Below are 19962 nucleotides of genomic sequence, written 5' to 3'. Positions count from 1 at the left end.
TTCTGGAACTAACGAGTTTACAGTTTACATGAAGTTGATATGAGGTTGCTAGGATGAGCATAACTATGACTTACGTCAATCCTTGAATGATTTTTCCACCCATTTTATCGTCTGCCAGAAAAAAAAGTCGTAAATCAGCAACACCTCTCCTCAACCAGCCACATGATATTAAATATCATTTATGAAAATCGCGCACAGACACAAAGAAATGCAGGACGACTTATGCTTGAAATGTAATACTTGATGTTAGTATTGTTTGTTCCTTCCTCTTTGTGACATTCTATAAATAGCAACATTCACTTTGTGTTAATCAATTTCTTATGGCAACCACAGTAAAACAATGAATCACTCGACAGTATGTGTAGGTCCTTGACCTATGCTCATGTCTTCCACACCTTTTAAACGTTTTTTTTTTGAGTCATTGAGAATATCCATAGTCAATATTACATAAAACCAAAGGCCATTTCCACATAAACGACACCTTTAAATCTGTACTACATCAGAGTGCTATAATTGATGGTTTAGAGACATTACATTGTCTATCCGTCCGCACGGGAGGTGAGCTCAAACAATGGATTAAAACAGTTGGATTTTAACAGTAAGCATTTTCATGAAACACAAAAACATACCTACAGTAACACACACACACACACACTCTGTTTAAACCAGTCTTGGGACTGCTAGTCTTATCTGGTTTAAGATGTTCTCCTCTCCTAGCTTGGCAGAACTGGTGTTTAGCTGAGCAGTCAAACATTTTTGATATGTTTTATCTTACCTCAAGGGCATCCAAGATGTAGGTGTCTTTGTTTCCTCAGTATTTTCAATTTTGACATTTTTCAGTCAAACCGTTGTTGTCTATCAGTCATATAATGGAGGCTAACGGGGTCCACCAAAGAGCAGCACAGAGAAGTCCAAATTAAACATGATTTAATGACTCGTAAATGCAAGTACACATTGATGGCCTAAGACACGAAACGAGCGGTTTGTGTGAGAAAACCAACAGTATTTATATCGTTTTATCTTGTAATCACAGCCATGACAAAATGATCTGACGGCACGGGCGCTTCGGTCTGGAAGTGATCGCTTGCCAGCCTTCGTCACTCTTTGTTTATACAGAGATTTGGGAAGTTTTCCCTTTCACTAAACATATTTAGATATACGGGAAACCGCAATGGAAGACGATTTCGGTATATCTAAATATGTTTAGTAAAAGGTAAAACTTCCGAAATCTCCGTGTAAATATTGAGTGACGTCACACGCAAGCGATCACTCCCGGCGTAACATTGAACTGATTCAGTTCGGTTCAGTTGGACATTGAACAACTGATTCAGATCACTGATTACACGAGGTAAAAACGATATAAATCCTGTTGGTTTTCTCACACAAACCGCTCGTTTCGTGTCTTAGGCCATCAATGTGTACTTACATTTACGAGTCATTAAATCATGTTTAATTTGGACTTCTCTGTGCTGCTCTTTGGTGGACCCCCTTAGCCTCCATTATATGACTGATAGACAAGAACGGTTTGACTGAAAAATGTCAAAATTGAAAATACTGTGGAAACAAAGACACCTACATCTTGGATGCCCTTGAGGTAAGATAAAACATATCAAAAATTAATTTCAAAGTGAACTATCCCTTTAAATGATGCAAACAGGATTCAATTCTGCTGTAAAGCAGCTCTGAGAAAGCAGCCCGTTCTCATCCCAAGGCGTAATACTGACGCTTTAGACAATGCGTCTACATCCAACGCACACCGCACCCTTTAGCGTCAATATGAGACGCAGATATATATGGGCCAGAAGGCGCCTCCTAGTGGTCTAATCCTAACTCTACCCCAGACCTAAACCTACCCATAACCGAAGCGTGGTATATTGACGCTAAAGGGTGCCATGTGCATTGGCAAAACGCCTTGGGATGAGACTGTGTTGGAGAAAGACAATATAGCTTAAACAGTCATTACTGAAATCAGTTCAGTGTTGATTCAGTGTTGATTTAAACTACCGCAAAACTATGTGCATACAACTGCCATCTTTGGCATTACAGGTTTCCCCTATATAGTTGTATTGAGGATTAAGGAAGTGCATGTCTCGATATAAATCGTCTCTGCTTTAATTCAATAAGGACATTTTAATTACCTTTTATAAATGTGCCTTAGAAAAAAATTACGGTCCCACTTTATATTAAGTGGCTTTAAGGACTATGTACTTACATTGATACAATGGACTTGCATGTTTTTACATTGTACTTATATTTTAAAAGTAGGCCTACCTACAGCATGTAATTGCAGCTTATGTAATTTATATCTGTAAATACACAGCTAACGCCTTCCCTTACACTTTAACCTACCCTTAAACCGATCCATACCACCACACCTGTCCCTAACCTTAACGTCAATAGCAGCAAAATTGTTTTACAATACAAGATGAGCACAATAAGTACATCATACGTAAGAGATTATAAAAGAAAACAATGACACTGACATGTTTTAAGATATAGCAGTGCACGCTACTCTCAGCTGAAACAGCTGAAACATGCATTTAGAGTTTAGGACTATAGACTTAAGCCTTGTCTGTGAAACCGGGGAAAGTGTCCCGAACTAAGCAAGAAAAGCGAGATTTGGAAGAGCTAGATTGGCTCCTACACTGTAGGGATATGGGTGGAACAGTGAAACTGACTCAGTATTGTGCTTATTTCTGTTTCTTAAATGTAGATTTAAATTTATATTTTTTTTCTAGAAAGTGTATTGCCTTTTTTTTTTGTTACAGCGTTTTTTTATGATTATACATACAAATAGTTTGATACATTTGTTGCTTTTAATTTTACATTTCATTTGATGTCAAGTCTTGCTTAAATCTCCAATAATTCTGAATATTTTTTTTTTAATAAATAATGGCGTTACCTTTATATGCATGTATTTTGTAAGTAGTGTGATTGTGTGGCTGATGAATTTAGAACTGTTATGACTTTCAATTGTCGACTTATTTCAATTTAAGAGCAATAAGTAACACAATTGTGTATAAATAATGAGTAAGACAAGCTGACATCAATAAGAACGGACATGATCTCATTCACGTTTCCTCGTTCCATGACAATGTGTATTTCAGGGTGTGGACTCCTTTTTTTCTTTGTTTTAGACTCTTTGTTTTTTTATACTATTATTTATACATTTATTTGAATTAGCTTTTAGTTGTATAAATTACAGTTCATTTTAGGTTGATTTAGTGATGTGTTTTCGTCATTTTTTTTATTTATTCATTTTGTTTTTTTGAAATATATTTCTATTTAGCTGTTTGTATCCCAGTTTTAGTTAGTTTTAGTTAGTTTTAGTTTAGTTAAGTTTTCTTATTTTTTAATCAAAGGTTGTTTGTTTTTTTAGTTTAAGGTTTATATTTCATTTTACGTCAACTTTACTTCAATAAAGAAATATTCTATATTTTATTTTAGAAATATTTAATTTTTTTACTTAACAACAACAAAGTGATGTTTGAGAGATCTTTTTCTTAAAGTTTTCATAATTTAACCTTCTATATAAAATAGGCAACACTAAATAAAAAACTGTGCATTTCTATAGAGAATACATACATAATTCTCAATACACAAATTAATTAGATTGCTAAGTAACGCAAGTAAACAAGCATTTTACAACCATCATAAAAGATAAGAAGTTTAAGTTTTATATTTCATTTTACGTCAGCTTTATTTCAATAAAGAAATTATTTTTTTAGGTAACAACAACAAGAGTGAAGTTTGAGAAATCTTTTTCTTATAGTTTTCGTAATTTAACCTTCTATCTTATGCTCTATGATAGGCAACACTAAATAAAAAATTGTGCATTTCTAAAGAGAATACATACACTACACACAAATGAATTAGATTGTTCTCTTTAGAAATGCACAATTTTTTATTAAGTGTTGCCTATTATACAGCATAAGACAGAAGGTTAAATTGAAAACTATTATTTTGCTTGGCCCTGTAATTGCTGCTGCTATATTTTTCTTTAAATATGTAAATGGTTTTATCAGAACGTACTGTTGAAATTATGACATTTCTGTGTAAATCTGATTTCTGTTGGAAAGACTTTATTCTATTTCAGCTATTACTCATGTTGGCAAGCCAGAATACACATCCATTTAAACAATCTTTTGACACACCATTGATAAATTGAATTACATTATACAAGCATTTTACAACCATCATAAAAGATAAGAAGATGGTATTCAAACAGTTTTGCATCATATCTTTTGAATGGCAATCAGATTCATTTACACAGAAACATCATATAGTCTCAACAGCACGTTAAGCAGCAGCAATTAAGCAAAATGATAGTCTTCCTAATTTAACCTTCTGTCTTATGCTCTATAATAGGCAACACTAAATATTAAATTGTGCATTTCTTTTTTTTATATATATATTCAACTTTTATAAAAGCTTATAATGACATTTTACAACAAAAGACAAACACATAATGGGGAAAACACATAACAGATTTTACATTGTACAGAGTAAAACATTAAATTCTACAAATATTTTTCCAAAATTTGAGATGTTTTTATGCACTTCTTATTTCTAGTAGTTGAAATCAAAGAGTCATGGAATATTTTAACATCTTTACAAAAGAAATTAAAAGAGGGTTTTATAGACATTACTTTGGCTTTATGAATATGAAATTTCCCAAGAAGAATTATTAACTTTAAAGTGTTATCAATTATGTCTGAGCCAGTATTACAATGAATTGTGCATTTCTAAAGAGAACAATCTAATTCATTTGTGTATAGGGAATGTTTTGTATAGTATATTATGTATGTCTCTTTAGAAATACACAATTTACATTGTATTTACATTACATTTGTATTACAGAGCCAAGTAAAATCAAAAACTTTCACTAACGTAGTATATAACAAAAGAATGAGCAGACAGCTTCAGAGGATTAAGAAACATATGGTGTGTGTGTGTCCGTTAACAAGCTCCGTCCAGCATCTCTCTGATTTATTTAATAGACTTACACAATGCATTTTCTGGGCTTATAGCTGATGTTTATTAGGATTGAATTTAATAAGCTGACCTCAGAAAGAATCTGTGCCCTCTGACAAATTATAAAAATGGGTGTATCCAGTTCAATACATCAGTACATGGCTTTCTATAAAGGAGTTACACAATTGTGTGTATAGGTTCAGATCAGTTAACCTGAACTCAAACAAAGAACAGAAACTTTCAGTTTAGTTTCCCAGGGCCAGGGGCCTCATTTATAAACGTTGCGTACGCACAAAAGACGCTCTCTACGCAATAGTTGGTATTTATAAAAAACAAACCTGACGGTAAAATGTGCGGTCCTTCACGCAAGCTCTGACCCAGGCGTACGCACAAAAACGGGTGAAATGAGAAATGGCGACACCGTCGGCATTTGGAAAAAACACGTGAAAGTGTGTGAAACTGTAGACGGTTGTGTAAAATAAATTGCAATACTGCCTCTCATAAATAACACGAATACTTCACAAAGCAAGTCTTAACAGCTTACAATTAACATCCTACGCGAACACCCGTTTGATCGATCTGTATCAGAAATGCAAATAACATATTTCCAAAAAGAAAGTGAAATATTTTCTGCTATAATATTGGTATGCAATTCATCCTCATAAATAAGATGGTAAACAGAACGAAATAATGTACAAAACTAATATTCTCGCCAATATGTCCATCTAACGGAGCAATTAGATAGCCTAGTCAGTCAGATAGATAGATAATTAGGGAGATTATAGATAGATCGATAAATATTATTTGTCCACTGGGAAAAGTTCATGTTTTCATAGTAAAAATGTCTTCATAATCTACGGAATCATGGTATATGCATTTAGTTTGTTTTATTTTTGATAAAATAACGTATGACGTGTCTCAACCATTCAGAAAGCTGCAAGAAATTACATTTGCGCTGAACTATTTCCCTTTTCCAAGTAGATTATAACCGACATCCGTAGCTTGTCAGATGCAGAATTAAATGGATGTAAATAAAATGCCCCATCACAATGCGTATAATGACGCACAGTGGCTGATCTTGAGCTCTTAGAAGACGTGGCGATTAAATGGAAGGATTCGGAGTGAACGCATCATCTTCACAACAAAAGGTGTGGAAAAATATATTATTTAGCCTATTCAAGAATTATGCAGTTTATTATGCAGTTTACTTCAGTTAGGACAGTCTTGATTTCGCCCAACTCCTTGGCCACCTCTTGAATTAATGACTAGACGCTTTTTTGCCTCGACTTTGATGTCCGACCATTTCTTTTTTATTTCGGCCACAGTCCGAGGTTGTGAGGCTACAGCATTTACGGCGTCTGCAACCTTTTGCCACTCAAGTGCCTTTTTGGCATTAGTAATGCCCACACTGTGCCCTCCAAACAAAATTTTTCTCCTCTTTTCCACCTTGCCAACGATAACTTCTACTTCACATTGAGTGAAGTTACTTTTTATTTCCTCTCTGTGTTTAACATGATTTCGCAATTCATGAATATTAACTTTTAGGCGTTTCACGGACTATTTATGGGCAACTATGGGCGTGGCATGAAGCCGCAAAAGCTGCGCTACATTTAGAACTGAATAGGCTTGTTTGAGATGAGCAAATTCTGCGCAGAATCGATCAGCGGTGATCAGCGCGAGATGCATGCCGGTTAGAAATGTGTCCGAGAACGGTCCGCCTGGCTCTGATGTCATGCCGACGTATGTCAAAAAACTCTCGCGAGCGCAAGGCGGAAGGGTCGGATTCTGCAGTCGCGCGCAGTTGCTCTCCACCGACTGCGCTGATCAAAAGCATGATGGGAAACGACTTGCTGACGACACAGCTTAATGCTCATTGGTTTAAACAACAGTGATGAAGGTAAATTCCATATTCATTAAGCTAAATTCTCCAAATCAAGGCCATGTTTTATTTATTTATTTTTTTCAAATTGAAACTGATCTATATTGTGAATCTCTTAAACGGGTTAAAAATAAGAAAGCTATAGTCAGTAACTCAAATATACTATAGGCCTACTCTAAAATGTTCAAGTGAAAAATAGCTCTCATTTTATAGATGATGAAGTTTGTAAGTCTGTCTATTTAAGCTAAGCTTATTTTGATTGATTTATTTATTTTATTATTAATTTTATTCTGATGTTTATGTATTTGTCGCTGTATAATAGGCCTATTTGTTTCACGAATTGTGGTGCTTGTCGGTAGGCTATGTTTGTAACTTGCATTCTAATAAAAAAGTAAAATAAATAAAAATAAAAATAAAAGAACAACAGATGAATTGTTCTCTTTTAAAATGTTTGATTTTAAAACTGATATCATGTTTTATGTGTATACATATGGGTGAATAAACTCTCTGACAGTGCCATATGGGTTATTTCATTTTTGTTAAAACAATAGGCTAAACACGTCTGTATTAAAGAAAAAAAAGATTGATAAACCATAGGCTATTTGGAATGTAATTAAATAACAAGTACTTTGGGTTTTATTTACATTATATTTATTTTTATATAAAAGCAACAGAACTTAAATCACATCCAGTTTATTAGCAACACGTGCACGAGCGTGAATCCCGTTAATCCCGCGATATCCGCCTTTGATCTCACAGGTGTCTGATTCACTACGAGAACCCTAGATCTGTCCGGCTTGATTGCGCTTTTTTCACTCCTCCCCTCACTGCAGCCGCCTACTCTCGACTACATTGCAGGCGAGGCGAGGCGCATCTCAAACAAGCCTAATTGTGATTTATGAAGGGAAACATTGCGTAGGATGTGCGTGCGCACGTCCTATGTTTCATCCGTACGCCACTTCTGACGCAAATCCTACGCAAAGTTTTATAAATGAGGCCCCAGATCATTTATTAATTTCTTTTGTTAACTGTCATCAGTTCTCAGTGACGCGAGAATGTGTTTACAAGAGGCTTGTTTGAGATGCGCCTCGCCTCGCCTGCAATGTAGTCCTCAGTTAGAGGAGGAGTGAAAAAAGCGCAATCAAGCCGGACAAATCTCGGTTCTCGCGGGTCTGACACCTGTGAGATCAAAGACTGATATCGCGGGATTCATGGGATTCACGCTCGTGCACGTGTTGCTAATAAACTAAATGTAATTTTAAGTTCTGTTGCTTTTATATGAAAATAAATATAACGAACAAGACACCAAAAATACTTGTTATTTAATTACATTCCAAATATGTGTTTATAAATATTTTTTTCTTTAATACAGACATGTGTTTTTATATATTATTTTAATAAAAATATCATGTGCATAAAAATATCATATGTGACATCACATAATAACCCATATGGCACTGTCTGAGAGTTTATTCACCCATAACAAATATGTATACACATAAAACATGATATCAGAGTTTTAAAATCAAACATGTTAAAAGAGAAAAATACATCACGGTTGTTTAAACCAATGAGCATTAAGCTGTGTCGTCAGCAAGTCGTTTCCCATCATGCTTTTGATCAGCGCAGTCGGTGGAGAGCAACTGCGCGCGACTGCAGAATCCGAAAGGTGCGCCTTGCGCTCGCGAGAGTTTTTTTGACATACGTCGACATGACATCAGAGCCAGGCGGACCGTTCTCGGACACATTTCTAACCGGCATGCATCTCGCGCTGATCACCGGTGATCGGTTCTGCGCAGATTTTGCTCATCTCAAACAAGCCTAATAGTTTAATGATTACAGAATTCACTTTCAGTCTCTTATCTTCCAAGATGTTTGATATTTTATTGGGTAACAAGGAAATTTGAATCACACGTGAAGTTTACGCTGGTTGCCGAAACCCTTAAAATATGAACAGAATGAAAAATAAACACTATTGATTTGCACTTTATTTTGGTTTTACTGCTCCACTTGGTCTTGACTGTCCGTTTTAACTTCTTCTGTTAAAGTGGCTTTCTGTCTCCGCTCTGCTTCCGTTATTGTCATTGGATGCAGTGGGAAAAATCCAGCCAATCCTACCCGGAGGAAAAAAAGGATCAGTGTCGCAGAATGTGTGGTAAGGTATGCGTTTATCAGGTGACTTGAGTTTTGCTGTAATCACCAGGGGCCTCATGCATAAAACTTTGCGTAGATTTCATCCTTAAAGTGTGCGTACGCACATAAGGCAGAATTTGCGTACGCACAAAAGTTTTCAGATTTATAAAACCGTTGGTACGCCAGAACCTGCGCAGAATTCACTTTATAAATCCCAGTCAGCGGGAGATTATGCGCACGTGCGTCTCCTCCCCGAAATAACCATATATGGAGATTACAACGCCTAGTTTTACTATGCATATCCTCATCTGCATATCATTTGCATATGATTATTCATCCACGTGATACCAAGTTTAACGGTAGGTACAAGACGTTAGGAAAATATGAAATGCGGATGTGCCGTCACATTATTACAAACATTTTTTTTTTGTAGCCTATACAGATATATACAGATACAGTAGCCTATCCTTGCCTTGTTTTTGAATGAATAAATCAAATAGTGTTAAATACATTTCAGAGAAAGTTTTTCTCAATCTTTTCCACTGGCCAAATAGTATTTTTAATTGATTTATATTTTAATGGATAATGGAAGAGATTTTAATGGAAGAGATAGACATGGTTGTGCATTATTTGCACGAAACAGTTTTCTCAGACAATCTCTAGTTAAAACATTAAAACACAGCATGCCAGAAGAAAAGTGTTCAAAAGCAATGTATCCACAACAAATAGGTCTATTTCTATTTATTAAATATATATATATATATATATATATATATATATATATTGTAACTTCTCAGTAATGATTTCATGTAGTTTAAGAGTTTAACTCCATTAATGAGAATGGCATATTTAATCTAAATGTTTATATCAGAAGTAAAACATAGTACCATTCTTTTATTTATTTAAACTATTATTGTGAATATGGACTGTATTTATGATTTGGACTCATAATGAAGATTTACGGTTTTACTCCATCTGCCGTTAGATTATAGGCTAGGCCTATATGTGCGTCAGTTTCACCAAACGGCCCAACGCGCGTGCTGGCGCGGTCATTTAAAAAGGGATGGATGTTTGCTTCAAGTGATGATAGGTTTGTGAAATTATATTTGTATTATCTTTCTGTAGATGTATAATTTTCTTTAGATTCTCTGTCTAATAGTAAGCAAAAAGACATTTGACTCCAGCTCACCATCGGTGTCGCCAAAACCCATAATCTTCTAAAAGAGTGCGTACGCACGGTCAAGAGCATCCTTACGGTGCGCACTTATTTACGCCAAGTTTATTTTTTATAAATCCCGATGTGCACGTGGAAAAATGCGTACGCATATTTCTATGCCCATTTTGTGCGTACGCAACGTTTATACATGAGGCCCCAGGCATTGTTTTTTTTTTAAGTAAGAAATCTCCTTACCTAGAAGTTTGTCCACTGGTGGTGTTGTGTGGGCGCCGCATCCAATCCAGTACTTGATCCTTTCGTAATTGAAGGCGACAAGTTTTTCATTGTGAATGTTCGGGAGAGGGTCGTATGAGCCCAGCTGCTCGATATATTTACCGTCTCTTGACCGTTTATTATACGCAGCCACAATGCGGTAGAAAGGTCTGTTAGTGGCGCCTCCTAATGCCAGCCTGATGACCACATGCCCACCGTGATATTTCTTGAGCAGGAAAGATGCTAAAACAAAGACAATGCATAAAAATCCTAGTGAATAAAATGTATTTAAAATATCACTTCATACTACTACAAATTCATTAACACATTGCTTGAGACTATTGGTGCTTTTCCACTGCAACGCTTTGGCGCTTTTTTTAATTAACTTTTTTATTAAGTACATATATGAAAAATGTATTTCTGGTATACCGGCTACACCAAAAATGAATTTGAAATATATGGAGTCCCTAAAGGGACCTTTGGCAAAATAATAATATACAGACTTTCACGTGCTCACGAGATACGTTTCTGAAAGTCTGTATATTTTTATTTTTGCAAAGGTCCCTTTAAGGGCTCTGTAGTAATACATTTCTTTTATGCTATTTATTTTCCACTAGGACAGCAGTGTTTTGTATCAGAAACATGAGGCTTTAATTCTGAAGTAAAGCAGGAAGACTGCTGGTCCTGGATGCGAAGTTTTAGGTGCCTTTTTTTTATTTGACAAACATTTCAAAATATGGAGTTTCAACTTCAATCTTGTGTGTTATGCTGCCCTCACGTGCTATCGGAATTATCGTAAATACTAGTTCCCTAGTTAATAAATAGGACACGAACGCCCTCTCAAGTCAAAATTTGAATGCGATAAGATCACAACTTCAGAAGTGAAAGGATATTTCTGAGTGGGCAGCATTAGATTAGGGAAACATCCCAAATGTGAGTCTCCAGGACCAACATAGAGAGCCATAGCATTAACAATACTTACACAAATGGACCATGATTGACAGGTTCCCTGTTGACAACAAAAGATTAATATTTAGTAATAATAAGAAGTAAATGTTTATAAAATGTCGTAATTACCAACTAAAATAATTGACAGCATGCATAATGAACCGGTTTTCGCGTATAACCCCCACATACCTTATAAATCCAGTAACTGCATGCAGAAACGTGTGTAATTTTATACAAATATAAGCTTAACGTGTTTGTGGTAGCGCTTGAACACACAATAACGTTATAAAGAAGACAGTCTACAACATGACATTCGCGAGGGCGCCGACATGTTTTCTTGTGGACCGGAAGTTTTTCTTGATCCTACTATGGCAAAAGAAAAGGCGTTGCTTATGAATATTAAGTACTTTACATGACGTCAGTACGTTCTAGTAGCGTGACGTCATTAATATTCATGTTTCTACGCTGCGTTGGTGTAATGTGAAGTATACACACTAGGTGACGGTATTGCTCTACGAAGACCTGTTTTGCTTTTTGAAAACACGAATTAGCAAATAGTTTATTTATTCATTTACTGTCTATGATTTCTTCAGACTTCAAAGGAAGTCAAATTAGGAAAAGGTTTGCAAACATTACTATTTTTAATATTTTAAAATAAATATTTAATGCTCATACATTTATGTGATCAAAAATAGAGAAAGAAAATAAATATAAATATTATAGAAAATAAAATACATTATTTTTATAAATATTAAATAAAATATTATTATGAATTAATTTTCTATTTTAATACAGGCTACTTTAAAATATAATATATTCCTGTCATCAAATTTTCAGCATCATTACTAGTCTTCAGTGTGTCACGTGATCCTTCAGAAATCACTCTAATATGATGACGTATTAATAATGTTGGAACTATGAAGTGCTGCTTAACGTTTTTTCTAATTCAAAATCGAAATATTTTCAAACATTGATCTTTAGCTACTATAATTTTTTAATCAATTTATTTAACACATCCTTGCTGAATAAAAATATTCCTTTATTTAAAAAAAAAATACTGACCCAAACTTTTGAACGATAGTGTATATTGTTACAAAAGACTTCTATTTTTAATAAATGCTGTTCTTTTTAACTTTTGATTCATCAATGAATCCTGAAAAAAGTATTACAGGTTATAAAAAATATTAGGCAGCACAACTAACTGTTGTTAGTATATTATTAACAACTGTTTCCAACATTGATGATAAATCATCTTATTAGAATGATATCTGAAGGATCATGTGACACTGAAGTAATAATGAAAAAATTCAGCTTTGATCACAGGAATAAATTATATTTCATAAAGTATATTAAAACAGAAAAACATTATTTTAAATTGTAATAATATTTCACTACTATACACTTGTATTTTTGATTAAAAAATGCAGGCTGAATGAACATAAGAGACAAAAAAAAAAAGGTAAAATTTCCAAAATTTTGACTGGTACTGTATATTATTTTCATGCTGTCAGACTAAAGTAGCCTCACACCAGCATGGAAAAGCCCAGTTCTAAGTTGGTGTACTCCCACATCACTGTTTTATAAAGTTTATTGTCGGGTGGAAAGTTGACGTAAGTGTTTAAATGAATAGACAGTGAATGAACAGATCCAGATACAGGGCAAACAAAATGCATCTTTAATGGTGGATCAGCAGAGAAATTTGAGCTGAAAACTCCCATTCTTTTCATGTGTGTGTGTGTGATGCTCTTGTGAAGATCTCATGCTCCCGTGGACCATAAGACAAGCTTTTAAGGCCGTAATCATCCGTGACTGTCCTGTCGGGCTTGTTCGGATGACCAGATAACGCACCAGAAAAAAGAGAATTCCTCACTTAAGGACAAGGTCTGTTTAAAGCAACAAGCAGGAAACAAGATTTTGATATTCCCTCTATAGCATGTTTATAAGTGGTTGAGCCGCAGTGTCAAATCATTTCCAAGTTTTGTAATTAGTGGTAAATGATTTCGCTATGAGACCACAGCAGAGATGGAAACATGTGCATGCATTATAAATCGACTGATAATGTATACATGAATGCTTTTTAGACCTTCAGTTTTAGTTTTCAAGCAACTTTAATCCACTGTTCCTGTACCAAATATCAATGTAATATTTATTAAAATGAAAAATAAACCCCAGAATGAATAGAAAATAAGCAAATCCACTGAATTTATTATGCCCATCATCATAAATACAATCCAAACTGAAGATGATTGACTCATTATATGCCACCATTTTCATCGTAATGGTTTTAATCTGCTTTTTTAACATTATGGTGTGGAGGAGACAGAAGCTGGTTATGGACTATATTTTGGGAACTATAAGATTTTGACTCATTTTAAAATGTTCGATTCAAACACCATCATGTTTTTGCTATAGTAACCACATTGGCATACTTTAACTCAATATACTGTTTGCAACTCTTAGAAAAAAGGGTTCATTGGGTTCTTTATATGAAGCATCGGGTTCCTTACTCAACTCCAAAGAACCGTTTATGCTAAAGAAGGTTCTATAATGACAAGAAAGAACTCTTTTGGCACAAAGGCTCTTTATAGGCTATTACCAATTACACAATGTAATTATATTACTATAGACCTACTATTTAGTCTCTCCAAATTGCATTATTACTTTAAGTCCCATATCAACATTTAGCAGTTGAACAAATACAAAATATGAAACTGCTCTTTTAATTCTTTCAAATAAATAATATAAAATTGCATGGATAAATATTGACCTTACCAAAGTAGGCTATTTGAATAGGCTATAGTTACATAAAAATATAGGCAACATTTTAACGTTAGATATTACATCCCCTTTTGTTTGTTCTAGCCAACACAGTATTTAATGTAATTACATCAGAAGTAACTAATTAAATTACAAAAAAATGTAGAGTAGCTAATCCCTTAAATTACTTTTTCAAGGGGAAATAATTATTATGTAGATTTATGTTGATGATTATTATTATTATTATCATTTTTCTATTCCCAGAGTATCACCCTCTCATACTTCTCTGCATTTCTCTTCAGCTCTTGTTTTCCGACGAGCATTATGGTTTATGTGTGCGCGCATGCGCGTTGAGCAGGAAGCCCCGCCCACATAACGGCTCGTTGGACCGATGTGCAAGCAACTCATAATTACCAAACATGGAGTGTGATTGCGTAAAGTTTACAAGAGGACATTACACAATACACCATTAAAAGCATGAAGCATCACAGAAGTCATAGGACATACAAGGTATGTGTGCTTAGTTTTCAGAGGGATAGGGTGCGCAAACAGAGGATTGTTCTGATTGGCCGTGTTTGTGATTGATTGTGTCGGCGTGGCAAACCAGACATCCATCACTTCAGTTGCTCTGGTCTGTTTGTTGATCTGTTGCAGAGAGGAAAAAAAGATTCTAATATTGTGATTAAATAATCAATAAAACAACCGAGAGGGTTTTCACGACGCGTCATCAATCCGGAAGTCGGCCATTTTGGAGGCACAGAACATAAACAATGCCAACTGAACGGACTCGCAAATTTGGCTGATTATTTCTGCTGAAAAATGGTCGCGTTTTTGGTCTATACTAATCGGTCGCATCAGGAAAATACCTTTTGAGTTCTATAGACTGCCAAAAGTTAAAGAGAAGAGTGCAAAAATGATGAAAGAAAGCATTAATTTGTGGTTGAGAGAGGCACAGCATCAGCTCATCGGTCACATGTGTAAATGAAGCTTTGACCGAAATCCGATCATTCAGACTGAGGCATATGTCCTGGTATTTTAATATGATTTCAAACCACGTATGAATGTAGCAGCTTGAAACGGATTTTATGTGCTTTTTGGACTGACAATCTGAGCGTAGCTTATGTCGGGATAAGAAATGGAAGGAAGAATTGCAGTACGGGCTAGAGAAGCTAGCTCGTTCGAACCTCACAAATTAACTTTAGTTTGTCAAAATATTGCGCTCTCTCCTGATTGATAAGTCCTTCTCTATATGATTTCGCACCTACCACGGGTTTTTCTGTGTTTTTTTTAGTGTAACAATGTGTTCAGTAGTACATAAACAGTGCAATCCATGCTGTTTACATCCGAGTGCCTCCATAATGGCCGCTCATCCGGGTTACCGCCCAGAACGTGACGTCGGTGAAAACCCGCTATTTAGCGTCATTAATGATCTTAATATAGCGTAGTCATTTTGACTGCCGATTTTATGTTTGCTATGCTTCTTCCCTTTCTCATAAAAAAAATAAAAAAATAAAATAAATATATATATATTTATATATATAATTTCGTATCCTACCATGCAGATGAATGATAATTGTGCTCTCCATAAGACCCTGGTTCTGAGTCTTCTGTGGCTGAAAAGTTTTGATGCCAATAGCCTCTGTCAATGGGTCCTGCAATAATATAGTTAATATTTTCAATTATAATACGTCACATCATTTCTAATATTTGAGAGTCTGTACTTCTGCTGGAGTGCATGCGTATAGCAATTAGCAACAATATGACATCATACCTCTTGATGAGAAATCAAAGGCGACATCATCAAAAAATGATAGCTTCCGTGTTCTGTTGAAATTAGATTATTGAGTTATTTGTTTTGATTTTTTTTCTTTTTTTTTTCTTTGAAAGCTTAAGTCACAGGAAAAGTTCGACTGACCTCTTGGCCCTGTAGAGCACCACAACCATCACAACTGAAACAATCATAAGTAGAGCAAAAGCTGCTAAACTGCCGAAGAGAACGGCGTAGAAACCAGCCCCTCTGCTGTACAGCTCACAATGAGCTCCTTCGTACTTCTCAAAGTAAGAACTGTAACACCTGGACAGTTGGCAAAAAGAGGAGGAAAGGATATTATTAAGAAATGCATGTCATGCGCATGCGTAATACGTCTTCAGTGCGTGCACGAGTACTTGACAACGGCAGACTACAGGACTGTGTTTTTGCTGTTTAAGATACTTATTAATGCGTCTCTAGTGTAGATTTACACCACTAATACGACCAATGGATACGCACTATTTCCATAAAATAAATTCTAACATCGTCAACTAATGCCTGGGGGCCATGTCCACACTAATACGTATATTTTTCTCTCTTGTTTGGCCTTCCATCCACACTGAGACTGTGTTAAGTCAATGTAAACGTCGCTTTTGGAAAGCGGATAAATTCGAAAATGCCGTTTTCACGTTGTAGTGTGGACTGTGGAAGCCGGAGGTATTTTAAGTTTAGTCATGTGATCCATGTTGTACTAATAGATATTCATTTTAACCGGAATAGTGCCTGTTATGTGCTATTCACTTTTACACTGATGCTAAAATATGTTAATTTGCACACTCTTCATATCACAGTCCTGCAAAGATTACAGAAAATGTAACTGACATTTGCTGTCCTGCGGCAATACAGGAGAGCAGTTGCGTTTTAGACCAAACATATGGTGACTGAGTGCGACCTGGATGCATCAGTGATGGTGAGATATTTTGCTAAATAAAATTATCCTTTTAGAATAATTATTTATTTTTCCGTCTGTATATTCTTATTTAATAAATACTGAACAAAATATAAAGTTACATAGTGTACCTTTATTTTTATTTTTTTAGGAAAATATCATTTGATTAACTGAAGACTGAGCAGTTTGTAATTATTAGAAATTTGCATTGAAGCACTTACTTGCACTGTGGTCCAGTTATTTCATTTAGGCATTTACCATGTTGATTGCAGAAGTTGACATTTTTTTTGCATGATCCCACACACACCCATACTCCATTTTCAATCTCCTCCGTTAAATTAGCAAAATTCTCAGGGCAGTTCACAAATGGTTTTAGTTCTGAAATATCTACACATGACAAAGACATGCAAATTAAAAATCTTAATAAATTAATACAAAAGAGCCATATTACAGAAAAATTAGAAATAATAGTACAACGGTAATCCATGTGTCCCTTAAAGGAAGTCTACCTTTTGTTTCTTACTAAAATATGTTAAATTATGATATCTGTTTTTAAAATAATAATAATACATTTATTTATAGAGCGCTTTCCATCAAAGTGCTGTACAACAAGATAAAATGTAAACAATACAAAACAATAAGAAGTAATACCACTATACAAAAAACATAAAATCACTAAACATTCAGGACTCATACGCAGCAATGAATAAGTATGTCTTAAGATAAAAAGGTAAGATAAAAATTAAAAGGTAACTTACCCAATACTGTAGCATTCTCCATGGTAATATTGCTAGATTCGATGGGAACATTACCGAGAGCTGCGCTGAGATTTTTCAGGGAATTTTGGTCTTCAAATATTTGTTCCAGTGTGGGTCCCAGATTTGTATTTAACATCATTATTTGTGAGTTGTTGTTGGGATAGTTATATTCTGCAACACTTTCAGCAATGACACTCCCTCTCCTTGAAAAATACATGCCACATATAAGTTTTGCTTTGCAAATGTATTAGTAAATGTATGAAATTCAAGATAAATTAACTTACATTAGCCTAACAATGTGCACATCTTTGAAGTTTTGTGGATTTGCTCTTTTGCAAAGGATTGAAAGCTGTTAAAAAAAAATCAAAAATACGTTTTTTTTTCATGCATAAATAGTCATACAATATATTTTGCAAAAATGCAGATATTAACTTGTGCAATTAACTAATGTTTTTTAATCTAATTTGATTTTTAAGACCTGGGGGCTGTTCCATAAAAGCCGCTTAGAAAAGCGGGGATTAAAATCCAAAACCTGACTTGAATGAGCCGACCTAAACATCCGCGCTTAAATTGGTTCCATAACAGTAAGTTGAGGATCATATGATCTTACTAACTTGAGTCGGGTTTAAATAGTGTAGATAATTGCGCATACACGCCATTCTTTAAAAGTCCTGAAAAGTCGAGCATGGATCAATCGATTTACTGTGGGCTACCATGGCAACAAAAGGAAAAGAGCAGCGATGTTCACGGCAACGGAACAGCGTTTGCGTTTGCGAATTTAAAGATGTCATCACCAAAAAAGGCAATACAGCGGCAATAAATAAAGCAAGTGAGAAAGGTTGACCGGAAATTGCTGATCATCTCAATGCGTAAGTAGCAGTGTAAACTATTTAAAATACTTTATCAACCTTTAATAAGTGTCACAATACATTGCAAAGTTTGTGTGTGAATAACAGTAACCTTAATTTCTTTCACGCAGCAGCAACTTACGTGAAGGAAAAAGACCCTGGCAGCAGGTGAAAATAAACAATATAGTTCAAGAATGGTAAGTAAATCTAATGGTATGTAGATATGTAATCAATGCCAGCTTGAAGTTACAACTATTCACGTTTAAAAAAAAAATTTTTTTATTGCAGCGACCAAAAAGAAGACTGAGGTTGCTGGCACTGGGAGAAGGCCACCACCAGCCAGCTTCACTCCTGCAGAGAAGCTGGCTTTGGAAATTAATAAAGGGAGGCCCGTCCTTGAGGGAATAGAGGGTGGGACATCATCTAAAATGATATCATGTAGTATACGGAGTGAGTATATAAAAGGTGTCTGTGTTTTATTATCATTATTCCTTCCTGACTAACTGATTTCCTCCTTCCTTAGGTACATCATAGCAGTAATGTCAGGTAGAGGTACTTGTGCTACTGTAATGGTGCATTTGGGTAAAAAAAATATATCAAGATTCTGTATGCTTTATGGATCCACCAGACATCATGTTACCTGTGAGTATGAGACCTTTTAAATCAGTCATGTAAGCTAATGAGTTTAACTAATCAGTGGTCACAGATCACAGACAGGGAGAAGGCCCATCAGTTGAGGAGGATGAGGAGACTGTGTCTGTATGTTCAAGGAGGGGGTACTCACAGCTTCCATCCATGCTATACTGTATTGAATATTAAAAAGTGTACTTGTGTGCCAAAATGATCATAATGTGTTTTCAGGATCCTGACATTGTTCTAGAGCCCTCTCAGTCTGGGACCACATGTGACAAAGTGAGTATTAAGAAATGAAAACAATGTGACAAGAGTATTCAATGAAATAACTTAAATCTATGTTTCTACAGAACCCAGAAAACATAAAAGGAGTGTATAAACGCTAAACTGGAAGCAATTGATGTCGACATCCAGTATAAAAAAACTGAAGATGAGGAAGATGGAGCTGGAAATTCAACAGCTACAGAAAAATGCAAGTAGAACTACCATTTTTAAAAAAGGAAAAGAAAAAAAAACATGATCTTTTTGATCATTCACAACATTTATTTGTGTGTTTTCACCCCTAACAGGCAGATTCACTCTGAATAAAGACACGTTAGATACTTTGACTTCTCTGTGTTTGTTCAACTAAGGAGAAAGTTGAAGGGCCAGTGGAAAATAAAAGGTTAAATGCTACACAGTCATGGTTTAGACCATATTAAACAAAATAATTATTTGCATATGTGTGGGCTTGGTAATCTACAAATATATGCAATCCCATCTCTTGAGAACCTATATCGTTCATACAGGTAGCTGTCATTAAATGCCAATGGGTCTGACCTGTCTTTGAAAGTTCTCTCTCTTTGAAATGCCCTCCACAAGACTATAGCTCCCTCATCCAACACCTCATCTATCAAAGGACACG

The 19962-nt window shown here is 35.2% G+C and overlaps 2 protein-coding genes across 2 annotated transcripts in view; both read right to left on the bottom strand.

The window, feature by feature from the left end:
- Positions 1-8712: 8712 nt before the first annotated feature.
- On the bottom strand, positions 8713-11713 carry LOC120480339 (small ribosomal subunit protein bS16m). The gene is made up of 4 exons (XM_089125090.1): positions 11553-11713; positions 11398-11424; positions 10398-10658; positions 8713-8967 (listed from the first exon to the last, which is right to left on the bottom strand). The coding sequence occupies exons 2-4, from the start codon at positions 11408-11410 to the stop codon at positions 8852-8854; spliced, it is 390 nt and encodes a 129-aa protein (XP_088981216.1). The 5' UTR covers positions 11411-11424; positions 11553-11713; the 3' UTR covers positions 8713-8851.
- Positions 11714-13309: 1596 nt separating this feature from the next.
- Positions 13310-19962, bottom strand: part of LOC120480337 (uncharacterized) — a 28034-nt gene continuing 21381 nt past the window's right edge. Inside the window, exons 18-24 of the mRNA XM_089125009.1 lie at positions 17862-17926; positions 17578-17780; positions 17041-17206; positions 16018-16194; positions 15892-15944; positions 15676-15772; positions 13310-14765 (exon numbers count right to left, since the gene is read on the bottom strand). Of these exons, the coding sequence (XP_088981135.1) occupies position 14765; positions 15676-15772; positions 15892-15944; positions 16018-16194; positions 17041-17206; positions 17578-17780; positions 17862-17926 (762 nt within the window). The 3' untranslated portion in view covers positions 13310-14764. The remainder of the gene's footprint in view (positions 14766-15675; positions 15773-15891; positions 15945-16017; positions 16195-17040; positions 17207-17577; positions 17781-17861; positions 17927-19962) is intronic.

This window comes from Pimephales promelas, chromosome 21 (assembly GCF_988280905.1).
Source record: "Pimephales promelas chromosome 21, fPimPro1.hap1.1, whole genome shotgun sequence".
Classification (NCBI taxonomy): domain Eukaryota; kingdom Metazoa; phylum Chordata; class Actinopteri; order Cypriniformes; family Leuciscidae; genus Pimephales; species Pimephales promelas.
Note: the sequence above shows the minus strand (reverse complement) of the source record. Positions and strands in the feature narration are given on the sequence as shown.